At 41.2% G+C, this 17,063-nt stretch overlaps 1 protein-coding gene across 1 annotated transcript; it reads left to right on the forward strand.

Moving 5' to 3' along the window:
* Positions 1-357: 357 nt before the first annotated feature.
* Positions 358-4,309, forward strand: LOC141641653 (uncharacterized). The gene is made up of 4 exons (XM_074450308.1): positions 358-367; positions 1,714-2,863; positions 3,085-3,511; positions 3,572-4,309. Exons 1-4 carry the CDS (start codon positions 358-360, stop codon positions 4,307-4,309), a joined length of 2,325 nt encoding a protein of 774 aa, XP_074306409.1.
* Positions 4,310-17,063: the final 12,754 nt, after the last annotated feature.

Here is a 17,063-nt window from a genome sequence, read left to right on the forward strand (position 1 = left end):
GGGTTGGTTTTGTAAGATATTTCCATAAAATAAATAAGTATTATACTAATATTTAATTAAGTTATTTAATGGAATTTAAGTTGGTCCATTGTATGGTGGAATTTACCTAGGATTTTGTTTCCACTATTGTCTCCCATAACTTACCACTCACAATTTAGGAAACTGTTCAGTTCAGTTGACTCTTTGATGGCAAGAGTCTATATATGGGAACATATTTATTCTGATTAAGGTTCACCAAGTCTACCTCATTAAGAAAATACACCATCTAAATTGTGAGGCTGAGGGTTTGGAAGCCAAGTCAAATTTGGGGCATACGGAATTGAGTTATTTATTAAGACGGATCTAATATTTCAAGCAATGGCTGGAGGTAAGTAATTGATCTCTTTTATCGCTTCCGCATTCAGTTTATACATGTTCATTATGAGATTAGAACATATTATTTTAGACTATAAAACTTACAGTTGGTATCAGAGCGAGCAATCGCCTCTGTCTTGCTGATTAATTCTTGTCTTAGTCACCCTATGCCCCGGTTTTTCTTACTGGTGTATCCGTATGAATTATTGTCTAATTGAAAGTTTGAAACCCAATGTTTATTTCTATGCAATTTTGGTGGGTACCCAAGATGTGTGAGTCTAGTGGAATTCCAGGGTAACCTCAAAGCCTCCTAAGGAGGAATTGCGAGGTCCTGGGGACCTGACGCCCGGAGAGGGAATAATCCCCACGGGAAAGAACTCACATGGTACAGGCGCCTAGCAGGGTGGGGTCCTGTATCCGGGGAGGATCCAACCTCCTCGTCATCAAAAAAAAAAATAAAAAAAAAAAAATAAAAAAAAAATTGGTGGGTTTTATATTGGATTGGAGGAGACTTTCGGTTTTACTATTGAATATTGTTATTTAGCTTTACAGGGGTTTTTGTTAATCCATGTGATTATTGTTTTCATGGCGGCAGAGAGATAGTACGTGTTCCAATTGTGTATGAGTACATCTTTTACTTTTCTGAAAAGTTTTATAGCATAGGGTATTAGGATCTGATCAATTTGTGTAAAGGATTGTGTTTGTTAGCCATTTACATATTTGGTCCTTTGGCATGAAACCTTGGTTGCTTCATTACACATTAATGCTATTGTCTCATTTACATATAGGACTCATGTTTACTTTGATCTTATATATTGTTTGGTTTTTGTCATGTACGGAATTATTGTCCGTGTGAGTTCCTGGACTTGGGAGTATCTTGGTCATTATTTGTATTATGATCATATAATTTTTCCTATATACATAAAGTTGAGTATATAGACTAAAGTTTAATGTTGAGTGATTCAAAATTTTATTAGTTAGAGAGTAGCCACAGCACCTCTAGTTAATTGAAATTTTATTTTGGAATCACATGTGAAAACTAGACATTATTTGTGATTAGTCGTATGTAATATAATGAGACTTACCCACAGGAATCTTGTTGTATGTATTTTGTATGACTAATTAGGATGATATATTGAATCTTGTTTCTTAATTTACCCACAGGAGTTAAGAGATGTATATGATTTGATAGTATTGTCATAAAGTTAAAATTTTATGTATCTAATTGAGTAAAACTTTAGCCCACGGACAAATTTTATGTCTCTAGATTCATATTTGACCATGATTTACATTGGTAAAGCATGATTAAGTTTAAAGTCTCAACTACGGTAATAAGCATGTTATTTATTAAATTTGCAGCAATTTTACCTTGGAGTTCTACTGATGTTAAATTTGACATTCCTGAATTAAATGGTGATAACTATAAGGTCTGGAAAGAGAGAATGCTACTGCAGTTGGGATGGTTAGATATTGATTATGCTATTCGGAAAGACGAACCACCTAAAGTAACTAAAGAAAGCACTAAAGAAGCAATTGATCTTTATGAAAAGTGGGAGAAATCTAATCGTCTCTCCATTATGTTCATAAAGACCAAAATGTGTGCTAGTATTCGTGGTTCTGTCGATCAGCATAATAAAGTTAAAGATCTAATTAAGGCCATCGATGAGCAGTTTGCAACTTCTGATAAAGCTCTTGCTAGTACCTTAATAATGCAGTTTTCATCTTTGAGGCCCACCGTGCGTGATTATATCATGCGCATGAGGGATATTGCAGCCCAACTTAAGATTTTGGAAGTTACCATGTCTGACTCTTTCCTTTTGCACTTCATTTTATGCACTCTTCCTCCAAAATATGCTCCTTTTAAGATCTCTTACAACACACATAAGGATAAATGGTCAATTAATGAACTTATGGCTATGTGTGTTCAAGAGGAGGGCAGACTGTTAATGGAGGAACGTGAAAAGGTGAACCTTATTGTTGCTTCTTCTTCAAAGAGGCAAAAGGATCACACTAAAAATAAGGGAAAGGGAAAGATTTCAGCTGAGCCAGCCATTAAGAAGGAGTCTACGTGTTTCTTCTGTAAAAAGAAGGGACACGTGAAGATAGACTGCATTAAATTTAAGGCTTGGCTAAAGAAGAAAGGTAATTTTCATGCGTTTGTTTGTTATGAATCTAATATGGTTAATGTTAATCATAATACTTTGTGGATTGATTCTGGAACTACAATCCATGTTTCGAATACCTTGCGGGGTATGACAAACCTAAGGAAATCAGTGGGCAGTGAACTTTCAATCTATTCAGGAAACCAGATTAGTTCACATGTGGAGGCCATTGGGACATGCAGTTTAATATTAAGTAGTGGTTTTATTTTGCATTTGGAAAAGACATTTTATGTTCCGAATTTCTCTAGAAATTTGATTTCAGTATCAAGACTTGTACCTTTGGGTTTTACCTTTAATTTTTCGGACTACGGATTCGGTATTCTCGAAATTCGAAATTATTGGTTATGGTATTTTGTCCGATAATTTATATCGTCTTGAAGCGCAAAATAATATTACTCATAATTCTATGCATGTCAATCTTTGGTTTAAAACGTTGTATTATGAATGAGAATTCCTCTATTTTGTGGCACCGGAGATTGGGACATATCTCCATTGAGAGGGTAAAAAGATTAGTAAAGGATGGAGTACTTGATACTTTAGACTTTACTGATTTTGATACTTGTGTTAGTTGCATTAAGGGTGAGCAAACTAACATGTCTAAGAAAGGTGCAAAGAGAAGTTTTAGCCTATTAGAAATCATACATACGGATATTTGTTGTCCGGACATGAACGCTAATGATCCAAAATATTTTATCACCTTTATTGATGATTACTCACGTTATATGTATCTTTACTTATTTCGTTCTAAGGATGAAACTTTTGATGCCTTTAAATTGTTTAAGGCTGAAGTAGAGAACCTATGCGGTAAGCGCATTAAGATTGTGAGATCTGATAGAGGTGGTGAATACTATGGTAAATACACTGAAAACGGACAAGCACCTAATCCATTTGCTAAATTTCTTCAAAAGTATGGGATTGTTGCCCAATACACTATGCCTGATTCTCCAGATCAGAATGGTGTAGCAGAAAGAAGAAATAGGACATTAATTGAGATGGTGCGTTGTATGAGAAGTAATGTTAAACTTCCTTCATTTTTGTGGGTTGATGCTCTTTAGACGGCAACGTATATATTAAATCGGGTTCCTTCCAAGGCTGTGTCTAAGACACCTTTTGAGTTATTTAAAGGATGGAAACCGAGTTTGAGACATATACGCATTTGGGGATGCCCTTCAGAGGTGAGAGTGTATAATCCACAAGAAAAGAAACTTGATCCAAGGACTATTAGTGGGTATTTCATTGGATATGCCGAAAAGTCTAAGGGTTATAGGTTTTATTGTCCATCTCATAGTACAAGGTTTGTGGAATCAAGAAATGCTAAATTTTTTGAGAATAACTTGATCAGTGGGAGTGACCTAATTCAGGACTCTGTCCTGGAGAGGGATCATCATGAAGTTCCACCCTTTGATTCAAGTGACAGATTGGTTGTCATTCACACTCCTCAAGTTCAATCGAGTGTTACACAACCAGTGATAGAAATTCCACAAAATGTCGATCAAAATATGGTAGATCATAATGAGGAAGAGGTTCACCATGAGGGTGAACAACTTCCATTAAGAATATCTATTCGTGAAAGGAGATCGGCTATTCCTGATGACTATGAAGTATATCTACAAGAATTGGATTATAATGTTGGAGCTGATAATGATCCTATGTCGTTTTCACAAGCCGTAAGTTCTACAGATTCAAACTTATGGATGAATGCTATGAAAGAAGAGATGAATTCTATGGCATCTAATGGAGTTTGGGATCTCGCTGTATTATCTGATGGTGTAAAACATATTGGGTGCAAGTAGGTCTATAAGACTAAAAGAGATTCACCTGGCAACATCGAGAGACATAGGCAAGACTAGTTGCTAAAGGATTCACTCAAAGGGAAGGAATTGACTACACAGAGACTTTTTCTCCTGTATCAAAGAAAGATTCTTTTCAAATTGTCATGGCGTTAGTAGCTCCTTTTGATTACGAGTTACATCAGATGGATGTGAAATCAACATTTCTCAATGGTGATTTAGAGGAAGAGGTTTATATGAAACAACCTGAAGGATTCTTCTCTAAAGATGGTGAGCATTTGGTTTGTAAGCTAAATAAATCCATATACGGTTTAAAACAAGCTTCCCGCCAATGGTATAAGAAATTCCATGAAGTTATTTCTTCATTCGGTTTCGAAGAAAATATAATGGATCAATGTATATATCTTAAGGTCAGTGGGAGTAAAGTTTGTTTTCTAGTGTTGTATGTGGATGATATTTTGCTAGCAACCAATGATAAAGGGTTGCTACATGAGGTGAAACAATTCCTTTCAAGTAATTTTGATATGAAGGATATGGGTGAGACATCTTATGTCATTGGCATTAAGATCCATAGAGATAGATCTCGAGGCATTTTGGGGTTGTCTCAAGAGGCCTATATCAATAAAGTACTTGAAAGATTCATGATTAAAGATTGTTCACCAAGTGTAGTACCAATTGTGAAAGGTGACCGGTTCTGCTTGGACCAGTACCCTAGGAATGACATTGAAAAGGAACAAATGAAGAATATTCCATATGCTTCAGCTGTGGGTAGCATTATGTATGCTCAGGTCTGTACTAGACCCGACATTGCATATGCGGTTGGAGTGTTAGGAAGATATCAGAGTAACCCAGGACTTGATCACCGGAAGGCTGCAAAAAAAGTGTTGAGATACCTTCAAGGTACTAAGGATTACATGTTTATGTTTAGACGGACTGAGAATCTTGAAGTAGTAGGTTATTCCGACTCCGACTACGCTGGTTGCATAAATTCACGTAAATCCACGTCAGGATATGTGTTTATGCTAGCTGATGGAGCTGTGTCATGGAGGAGTGTTAAGCAAACCTTGTCGGCTACTTCTATTATGGAGGCTGAGTTCATATCTTGTTTTGAGGCTACCTCACATGATGTTTGGTTGAAAAGTTTCATATCTGGGCTTAGAGTTATTGACTTTATTTGTAGGCCGCTGAGAATGTATTGTGATAATTCAGCTGCTGTGTTTATGGCTAAGAATAATAAAAGTGGAAGTCGAAGTAAACTCATCGACATAAAGTATCTAGCCATAAAGGAGCGTGTTCAGGAAAAGAAAATGATCATTGAACACATTAGCACAGAGTTGATGATTGCAGATCCCTTGACTAAAGGCATGCCAATTAAGACTTTCAAGGATCATGTAGTGAGAATGGGACTTGGTTCCATTATGTAGTACATTCATTAAGTTTTTGTAAGAAACTTTTGTTAAGTTGGATATTTCCTCTTTTGGATTTATATGCGCATATTTATAAAGTAATGTTGAGAAATATCATTTTGTTTGAACCTCGAGTAAACATGGGGTTTACTCATTAAGTTAAATGTGTGTGGTGTGAGTGACTTGATATATTGTGATACATGGAAGATTAATTCTTGCTCTAAGAGAATTCGTCGACATGATCCATATGTTATGTCTCTTGTTAAATGGACCAAGTGGGAGAATGTAAGATATTTCCATAAAATAAATAAGTATTATACTAATATTTAATTAAGTTATTTTGTGGAAATTAAGTTGGTCCATTGTATGGTGGAATTTACCTAGGATTCTGTTTCCACTATTGTCTCCCATAACTTACCACTCACAATTTAGGAAACTGTTCAGTTGACTCTTTGATGGCAAGAGTCTATATAAGGGGAACATATTTATTTTGATTAAGGTTCACCAAGTCTACCTCATTAAGAAAATACACCATCTAAATTGTGAGGCTGAGGGTTTGGAAGCCAAGTCAGATTTGGGCATACGGAATTGAGTTATTTATTAAGACGGATCTAATATTTCAAGCAATGGCTGGAGGTAAGTAATCGATCTCTTTTATCGCTTCCGCATTCAGTTTATACATGTTCATTATGAGATTAGAACATGTTATTTTAGACTATAAAACTTACAGGTTTATACTGGTTCGAGTTCTTTCAGGTTATAGGTCAAACTCAGGTACTCAGTCCAAAGGGTGTCCGGCCGGGTTACTTAAGCCCGGTTAATTTCACCAAGTCTAGGTGAGGGTGAGTGTAACACTACGGATCTTCTTTGGAGCCTACTCGACCGAGTAGAGCCTACTCGGCCGAGTAGTGCTCTTAGTGTGTGTTATTTCGGTTCTGCCGAGGAATACTCGGCCGAGTATAGTGAATACTCGACCGAGTATTGGACACTCGGCCGAGTGTTGTTGCACTCGACCGAGTGTCCGGTTTGGCGAAGTTATATTTCGACGGTTTGATTAAGGAGTGATTAGGGTATTTTATATTTCCGCGTCAGTTTCTAATATCACTTTTCACAGCGTTATCAATTCTACGTTACCCTAATCATACCCAAATCATTCCCTAATCATTCCTTTGAGCATTTCGTAGCATCTTTGTGTGGATAATTGCGGTGATTCTTGCGTATAAGTTCTTGTTGACCTTTGTTGGTAAGTACATCTTTGTAATTATTGCATCGTTTCGGGTTGCTATACATTTATATGGAAGGGGATGTTGGGAATTGTACAAAGTGTAATTGTGTTGTATGATCATTGTATAGGAGAAGACTTCGTAGAGGAGCCTTTTTGATTGTCCGTGTTGTTGCTTCTCTTTGTGATTGCTAAGGTAGGGTTTCCTACTCGCCATCGTGCTTTACATGACATGTTGTTGTATTTATCGTTGTCTGTTGATCATCGTAATATGGAGATTGTTGTGACAGTGTTGGTGTGAGGGGGTTGAGATGACAGTAATGTCATGTGATTGTGATTATGGTGGAGTCACTTGCGGGAGTGGCTTCACACCCTAGTTCGCCCTCCGTGGAACCCGCCACGGGGGGGGATGTGCACATTAAGGGACAGGGATCGTTGTCGCTCGTGAGGAGCCGGACTAGGTGGGATCGGCTGCGGTCACCCACCGGCGGCGAGGATTACCTGTTGCGATGGGTAATCAGCGGGGCTACACACTTTAGTGTGTAGTCGGATACTATGTGAGACTGGGTGATTGGGAGTTGATGATGATCAGACGAGTATAGCATTTGTTTGTCTTGTTTGTTGCATAATCGACCCCGTTGTTGTTTGTGGAAATGCGGTGATCCATTCGGGGATGGTGAGCGAGCTTGACGAGGTTTTGCTAGTGAGAGCTTGGGGATTATCTTGGGAGATTTGCCACCACGAGTCATAGCATCACCGTCGGAGTCTTAGCGAGTTTCTTTTATTATTAAGACTTCGAAGTTGTATTTCATTAGACGGTATTTGGTTTTGGATGTTGTAAACTTTGTTAATTACACTACTTTAATAAATGTGCTCAGTTCAGACGCTTTTGATATGTACTAACCTCGGGCAACCGAGATGGTAACGCATTCTCATGGTAGGGTGGTCTGGTAAGGCACCTTGGTATGAGGGGGTGTTACAAAGTGGTATCAGAGCCGAAGATTCCGGCACCTAAACAAATGAATTTAATGAACCTAGGGAGTCTAAATAAAATGAACCCGGGGAGAGTTGTTTGGAGCTACCGCAAAGACTCGGGAGACGTCCCGGAGTCGCACATTGGCCCTTACTAACTCGAGCCGGTAACATGGGGGAAAGTGTGATGAGGACTAGGCTTTGTATGTGCACTTATGTGAAGATACATGTTGGTAAAAGTCGATAGTTGCATATATGTGTGATGAAGTTCTTAACTGATGTGATGGGATAAGTAATTGATGAAACGGGTTGTGATTTCGGTGTTGGATTTAGCATATGTGCAAATTGGAGGTTGATATGATTACAATATGATGTTAAAGTTTAATATATGCAATACATGCTGACGTGATTTTAACGTGGTTTTAAAATCCTTAAGTATTTGCTGCGGGAACAGTGAGCATGATAGGGGAATCGTAAATCTTTTTATGGCGTAACTCGGCCGAAAGCGGGGAAGGCACTCGACCGAGTATGGGGTACGGCCGAGTAGCCAAAACTCGACCGAGTGTTGTTTGATAAGAAGTAATGTGATTCTCTTTGTTTGTGATTACTCGACCGAGTATGAGAGTATACTCGACCGAGTATAGGCCACTCGGCCGAGTGTTGTTACACTCGACCGAGTGTTCTTTTTGGTGTTTTGGCGTTTGTCTCTGGAGTCGATACTCGACCGAGTATCTGCAAAGGTACTAGACCGAGTTATCAGTACTCGACCGAGTATGATGTACACTCGGCCGAGTGTTCTTATGGCGGAGGGATGTTAAATTTTGAGCAGGTGTTTACGTTTCTTTCTTTCTTATCAGCTCAAAATGCCGCCCAAAAGAACTCCCGCACAGATCCAAGCTTCGGAGATGTCTATTGATGAGGTTGCTCGCATGATTGAGCAACAAGAGGCTCTCCTTGAAGCTCTCAAAAATGTGGGAAAAGGAAACGAGAAGACGATGGATGCAACCCAGCTTAGCATCAACATTGCTCGTTTCCACCCTCCCACATATGACGGGGTAGGCGAACCAAAGCTGCTAGAGAAGTGGCACCGTGAGATTAAAGCTCTCATGGAAATGGTTAAGTGCCCCGAGGATATGATTGTTGAACAGGTTGTGTATTACCTAAGGGGAGAAGCTGCAGTTTGGTGGCAGAACGTCAAGGAGGATGCTAGAGCTTACTACCAGGAGGAAGGGGCTATTCCGTGGTCTGGGTTGAAGAGTGCTATGAGAGAGCGTTTGTCTTGCCGGAGCATATCCGACACAAGATGAGATCCGACTTTGAATCTTTCACTATGTCTGAGGAGATGACGGTCACTGATTACTATCATCGATTTATGGAGCTATCTCGTTATGTGGAAGATTTACAGCTCGGGCAAAGAGGTTTGGCTCTCCGTTTTGAGAGGGGTTTGTCTGCTAAGATCGTGAGTCGTATCTACTGGGGTTGCTACCGACCTCAAGGAAGTGTATCCGAGAGCGGGTCAAGCCGAGAGAATGGTGGATCTCTCAAGGGAGATCGAGGAGAGGATCACGAGAAAAGAGGAAGGCCGATAGTGGGAACAATAATCGCCCAACCAACAAGAAAGGAAATTTCAACCATGCTAAAGCTTTCTCTAGTGGAGCTGGTTTCTCTGGGAGGTTCTCGTGGTCGGGGAAAGAATGGGGGTCGGGTGGTAAGTGACAACACCAACCTTACGTGCTTCAATTTGTGGTGGTATAGGCCCAAAGGCGGGAATGCACGAGCTACAAGCCCGCAATGGTTCGGGAGCTCGATCGGGAAATTTCTCTGGGGGCCGACTCGAGTTTTGCTAGTAGCCGACCGGGAGGTTCATGGGGCAAAGAGGTGGACGGGGGTAACCGGGCGGTTACAACCGCGGTAGTGGTGGATCTTACCGGCGCTGAATAACGGTGTCACCCAGATTCGGCGGCTAAGCCTAGTACCTCCAATGCTTGATTCGGGGTGGAGGACGGAAGAATAGTGGAAAGCTCTTCATGATGGATAAGCGGGAAGCACGGGATGATGCTCATGTAGTTACAGGGTACCTTTCTTGTTAATAATGTACCGTCCTTTGTTTTGTTTGATTGGGGCTACACATTCTTTTGTGTCTAAAAGTCATGCTGTGTCTATGGGTTTGGGCAATTTTGAGGTTGTAAAAGATGATGTGTTCATACCTTCGGGGGGAGTCTGTGTCGTGTCTCAAGTTATATAAGGGTATATCTATGATGATTGGAGGGGTAGATTTACCAAAGAAACCCGTTAGAGTTTCCTAAGGATGGGTTTGAGGTGATTGTCGGGATGGATTGGCTAGGTAGGTATGATGCCAGGATAGATTGTAGACAGAAGAGAGTGTCTTTAAAGAGTCCCAAGGGTGTTAAAGTGTCCTATAGAGGGTTTGTGGTAAAGCCTAAGTGTAGGTTTATAGCGGTTATGACTTTAAAGTCATGTTTAAGGAAGAAGTGTCCCTTAATCCTTTGTCATGTGAGAGATCACCGAGTAGAGCCGCCGACAACTTCCGAGATTTCCGTGGTGAAAGAATTTGAAGTTGTATTTCGAGGAAATACCGAGTTTGCCTCCCGGGAGGGATGTCGATTTCGGCGTGGAGCTTAAGCGGGAACGGGTCCTATATCTAAAGCACCTTATCGTATGGCACCTAAAGAGTTGGTTGAGTTGAAGAAGCGATTACATGAGTTGTTAGACAAGGGTTATATCGGGCCTAGCGTGTCACCGTGGGGAGTTCAGTTCTTTTTGTAAAGAAGAAAGATGGGAGTATGAGATTGTGCATTGACTACAGAGAGCTCAATCGGGTTACTGTGAAGAACAAGTATCCGTTGCCGAGGATTGATGATTTGTTCGATCGATTAAGTGGAGCGGTGTATTCTCTAAGATTGATCTCGGTCGGGGTATCATCACCGAGGATAGCAGACGAAGATATTCCTAAAACAGCGTTCCGATCTCGTTATGGTCACTACGAGTATGTAGTGATGCCTTTTGGGTTGACCAATGCACCAACAGCTTTTATGGATTTGATGAACCGGATCTTCACACCGTTTTTGGATAGGTTTGTGGTTGTTTTCATCGACGATATCCTAGTTTATTCCAAGACCAAGGAAGAGCACGAAGAGCATTTGAGGATAGTCTTGCAGACTTTGAGAGAAAATCAGCTCTATGCCAAGTTATCCAAGTGTGAGTTCTGGTTAGAGGAAGTGGCTTTTCTAGGCCATGTCATATCCAAGAAGGGGGTATCTGTGGACCCTAGTAAGATTGAGGCCGTTACCAAGTGGGAATCGCCGAAGAATGTTTCTTGAGATCCGGAGTTTCTTAGGCCTTGCCGGCTACTACACGGAGATTTGTGAAGGATTTCTCTACCATAGCACGGCCTATGACGTCCTTGATGAGGAAAGAAGTCAGATTTGTTTGGGATGAGAGTTGTGAAACGGCGTTTGGACCTTAAAAGAACGCTTGACCACGCTCCTATCCTAGCCTTGCCAGAGGGTTGTGAGAACTTTGAGGTCTATACCGACGCTTCAAAGAACGGTTTGGGTTGTGTCTTGATGCAGGGAGGGAAAGTGATAGCTTATGCTTCGAGGCAGTTGAAGCAATATGAGGAGAACTACCCTACTCATGATTTGGAGCTGGGTGCAGTTGTGTTCGCTCTTAAAATCTGGAGGCACTACCTTTATGGCGCAACTTTTAAGGTGTTCTCTGATCATAAGAGTCTAAAGTATATCCACACTCAGAAGGAGCTTAACATGCGACAGAGGCGGTGGATGGAGCGGATTGGAGATTATGATATGGAGATCATCTATCACGAGGGTAAAGCTAATGTTGTCGCAGATGCTTTGAGTAGGAAGAGCGTTCATTCGCTATGTACGGCTATGTCCTTCTTGAAGTTGAGAGATGAGATGTCCGGAATGGGGATCTTTATGATTCGAGAGGGGAATACCATCGGGGATTTGACGATCGAGCCAGAGTTGTATGAAAACATCAAAAGTAAGCAAGAGCTTGATCCTAATATCCAGGAGTGGAAGTCAAAGGTAGAGAGTGGAGCGACTTCCGGTTCTCTATACATCCGGATGGGAGTGTTCGTTTTGATGGGAGATGGTGTGTTCCGACGATGCGAGTTGAGGAGAATGATCTTGTCGAGGCTCATTGCACTCCCTATTCAGTTCACCCGGGTGGTGATAAGCTTTATAGAGACCTTAAGAAGACTTTTTGGTGGCCGAACATGAAGAGAGACGTAGCTGAGTTTGTGGCTAGATGTTTGACTTGTCAAAGGGTCAAAGGTGAACAAAGGAGACCTCAAGGTAAGATTCGAGTCTCTCGAGTGCTCGAGTGGAAGTGGGAGTCGATCTCCATGGACTTTATTGTGGGGTTACCTAGGTCACAAGAAGGTAACAACATGATTTGGGTGATTGTGGATCGGCTAACCAAATCAGCCCATTTCGTCCCCATGAAGGATACTTGGTCTAAGATGCGCTTGCATTGGGTTTGGGTTACCGAAAGCATGTGGTTCGGTTGCATGGTATTCCGAAAGATATTGTTTCCGATCGTGATGCGAGGTTCATATCAAAGTTTTGGCAAGAACTGCAAGAGTTGATGGGTACAACTTTGAAGATGAGTACTGACTTTTCATCCGCAACCGATGGTCGGCTGTAACGGACCATCAAGACCTTAGAAGACATGCTAAGGGCATGTGTTATGGACTTTGGAGGCGATTGGGAAGACAGACTTGATTTGATCGAGTTTTCATACAATAATAGTTATCATACAAGCATTGGGATGGCACCTTTTGAAGCTTTGTATGGCCGGAAATGCCGAAGTCCGGTTTGTTGGGATGATAGTTCCGAGACGGTGGTTTTAGGGCCACAGTTGGTTCAAGATATGGTTGAGCAAATCCAGTTGATTCGCTAAAAGATGAGAGCAACTCAAGATCGTCAGAAGAGCTACGCCGACTTACACCGCAGGGACATTGAGTTCGCGGTAGGTGACAAGGTGCTTTTGAAAGTGTCACCTATGCGAGGTGTTATGAGGTTTGGGAAGAAGGGTAAGTTAAGCCAAAAGTTTATAGGCCCTTATGAAATTATGGACCGTGTTGGCGAGGTAGCCTACAGGTTAACTTTACCACCAGCTTTGGATAGAGTGCACAATGTTTTTCATGTGTCTCAACTCCGGAAATATGTGAGTGATCCGTCGCACATCCTCGAGGTGGAGAACATCGAACTTGATGAATCCTTGTCCTATGCTGAGATTCCTAAGGAGATTCTTGATCGCAAGGTTCGTAAGACCCGGAATGGTGAGACGGTCTTACTCAAGGTCCTTTGGTCTAATCATAATGTGGAGGAAGCCACATGGGAACCCGAGGAAGCTATGCGAGACCGCTTTCCTAACCTTTTTGATCAGGTATGTTTGGTTACGGGGACGTAACCGTTGTCTTTTAAGGGGGTAGGAGATGGTCGCGATAGTGTTTTGTGTTTTCTTTGCTTTGTTTGATTCGTGTCGGGAGATGCGTTTTGGGTAACTTGTTGTGATGCTTGTGTAGTTCCTTGGAGTTGTCTCATGTGATTGTTAGAGTCTTGTGTCGTGGTGTTGTGCTTGTGTGTAGTAGAGTGTGAACTTCGGGACGAAGTTCTTTTTAGGGGGAAAGATTGTAACACTACGGATCTTCTTTGGAGCCTACTCGGCCGAGTAGAGCCTACTCGGCCGAGTAGTGCTCTTAGTGTGTGTTATTTCGGTTTCTGCGAGGAATACTCGCCGAGTATAGTGAATACTCGATCGAGTATTGGACACTCGGCCGAGTGTTGTTGCACTCGACCGAGTGTCCGGTTTGGCGAAGTTATATTTCGACGGTTTGATTAAGGAGTGATTAGGGTATTTTATATTTCCGCGTCAGTTTCTAATATCACTTTTCACAGCGTTATCAATTCTACGTTACCCTAATCATACCCAAATCATTCCCTAATCATTCCTTTGAGCATTTCGTAGCATCTTTGTGTGGATAATTGCGGTGATTCTTGCGTATAAGTTCTTGTTGCACTGTTGGTAAGTACATCTTTGTAATTATTGCATCGTTTCGGGTTGTTATACATTTATATGGAAGGGGATGTTGGGAATTGTACAAAGTGTAATTGTGTTGTATGATCATTGTATAGGAGAAGACTTCGTAGAGGAGCCTTTTTGATTGTCCGTGTTGCTTTATCTTTGTGATTGCTAAGGTAGGGTTTCCCTACTCAGTTTACTGTGCTTTACATGACATGTTGTTGTATTTATCGTTGTCTGTTGATCATCGTAATATGGAGATTGTTGTGACAGTGTTGGTGTGAGGGGGTTGAGATGACAGTAATGTCATGTGATTGTGATTATGGTGGAGTCACTTGCGGGAGTGGCTTCACACCCTAGTTCGCCCTCCGTGGAACCCGCCACGGGAGGGGATGTGCACATTAAGGGACAGGGATAGTTGTCGCTCGTGAGGAGCTGGACTAGGTGGGATCGGCTGCGGTCACCCACTGGCGGCGAGGATTACCTGTTGCGATGGGTAATCTGGCAGGGCTACACACTTTAGTGTGTAGTCGGATACTATGTGAGACAGGGTGATTGGGAGTTGATGATGATCAGACGAGTATAGCATTTGTTTGTCTTGTTTGTTGCATAATACTGACCCCGTTGTTGTTTGTGGAATCTGCGGTGATCCATTCGGGGATGGTGAGCAGGCTTGACAGGTTTTGCTAGTGAGAGCTTGGGGATTATCTTGGGAGATTTGCCACCACGAGTCATAGCATCACCGTCGGAGTCTTAGCGAGTTTCTTTTATTATTAAGACTTCGAAGTTGTATTTCATTAGACGGTATTTGGTTTTGGATGTTGTAAACTTTGTTAATTACACTACTTTAATAAATGTGCTCAGTTCAGACGCTTTTGATATGTACTAACCTCGGGCAACCGAGATGGTAACGCATTCTCATGGTAGGGTGGTCCTGGTAAGGCACCTTGGTATGAGGGGGTGTTACAGTGAGTGAGGCACATCATTCTCTCGAGAAGGGGACTAGGGTCGGGGTATGACCTAGCCATGACCAGTTCTAATCTCGAGTTAGACACTACTATTGAGAATATTACGTAGTATCTTCTAATTATCTTATTAGTATATAGTTAACATATATATTAGTGTATAATATATTAGCTTGATCTTGTTTCCTATTCTTTGGCCTTGTATTACGGCAACTATAATGTTCTAGGTTAGCCTTTCATTCTCATTGTAATAGTATATATACCTAGGCTTGTACACTTTGTTAATTATGCAATTCTAATGATATTCAAACCTTTCTCATAATTTTCACATGGTATCAGAGCCTCGTGCTCTTGATAAAGGTTAACGCCTTAAGAGTTGATCCTCTTCCGCTACCCACCACTCTTACCCCAAGAATTGCATCAAACGTACACCCGTCGCTTTCGAAACTCCGCAACCACCTTCTACGTATCACAACAATTCACCACCGTGACCACCAAAACCGACCGTCTCACCACCACCATCGTCATTCGAACTCAAAAACGACAGCCACCGCTGTTAGTCACGCCACCACGAGTCTCTCCTGCATCACACTTATAAATATCGACACCCACCATAATTTGCATCTCCACAAAAAAACAAAACAAAAAAAAACAAAAAAAAAAAAAACCGACCCGTCATCAATCATCACCATTCATAACCACCGTGATACCCTCATTCGACCACCTTGATACAAACCAGTTCGACACCTCCCATTCTCGCCTGCAAACCTAGTTTAAACCTCTCGGAAACCGATCCTAAGTCTCACGCAAATACACCACCAAACAGACCCCTGGTTTTACAAAAAACAGAGGTTCTGACCAGCAGCCTTTTCGACCCTTTTTCACACCACTTAGGGCTATTAACGACCCCGACTCTTCCAATATTCACAAAATTTGTAATCTCACGATTCCAAAACGTCCAAAAACTCGTATTTTCGTTACCGTTTGACCCTCCAACGACCTTAGCAAAGACCGTCTCAAAACACACTTTATTTTTCGAAAAATCGGCTAAGTTAAGATTATTTCAACACCTCCTTCTCCGACTGTCTACACGATCAACACGACACCTCCGAATACCTGGCATCACCGTTTGACCACCCCTCAAAAACTTTGTCGCCAATTTGGCCACCCCTTATAATTTTGGTCACTACTCACAAGTCTGCCCTTTTACTACAAACTTAGTCATTCACACGACCACCTTTTTAACTTTATCGTCCTCTTAGACACTCCAAAAAAAAAAAAAAAAAAAACACCAAATTCTCGTACCAACCAAAACCTCCCTTGCATTTTCTTAATATTAAAAAAAAAAAAAAAAAAAAAAAATAGTCAATCTCTTTTCAACCCAACTCCACGTTTCCTGATTTCTTTATCTCATAATCTCATATACACCTTCACCTTCTTGGCAATTTCAAACCAATCCTCTTCCGCTGCATCACCCGAGAATTGCATCAAACCTAACCTTTCGGTCACTACCAAATTTTCCGCCACCACCCACTTGGCTACAAGAGTCAAAACCCCTACTTTGGTATCCCATGGTCAACCCTATCAAAATTGGTCACCCATGACCACCCCTCTCAAACTTTGTGCCTTTGTGGCTACCTCACTTCATCGGTCTCGCAACACTCACTGCCTCCTACTGCTATACTCGCCCTCGTCTTCTTGTCTTACTATCCAAGATTGTACTTTCCGTTCCGCCGTCCGTCTTGCGGGGGCATATTGAGAATATTACATAGTATCTTCTAATTATCTTATTAGTATATAGTTAACATATATATTAGTGTATAATATATTAGCTTGATCTTGTTTCCTATTCTTTGGCCTTGTATTACGGCAACTATAATGTTCTAGGTTAGCCTTTCATTCTCATTGTAATAGTATATATACCTAGGCTTGTACACTTTGTTAATTATGCAATTCTAATGATATTCAAACCTTTCTCATAATTCTCACAACTACTTCCAAATAATGATCAACTGGATGATACGTCTTTGTTACTCTTGTATTTATATTACCAACTCATTTTTGCTATAATAGTAAGTGCAAAATGTTGAGTATATTATTCGACTGAGTAATAGTATATA

This window comes from Silene latifolia, chromosome 2 (assembly GCF_048544455.1).
Source record: "Silene latifolia isolate original U9 population chromosome 2, ASM4854445v1, whole genome shotgun sequence".
NCBI lineage: Eukaryota > Viridiplantae > Streptophyta > Magnoliopsida > Caryophyllales > Caryophyllaceae > Silene > Silene latifolia.

Excerpts from the sequence above, each read along its gene's own strand:
- LOC141641653 (XM_074450308.1), top strand. Across the intron at positions 2,864-3,084 it reads ATTCGAAATTATTGGTTATG|TTGCATTAAGGGTGAGCAAA; the intron begins GTATTTTGTCCG and ends TACTTGTGTTAG. Across the intron at positions 3,512-3,571 it reads ATAGGACATTAATTGAGATG|ACGGCAACGTATATATTAAA; the intron begins GTGCGTTGTATG and ends GATGCTCTTTAG.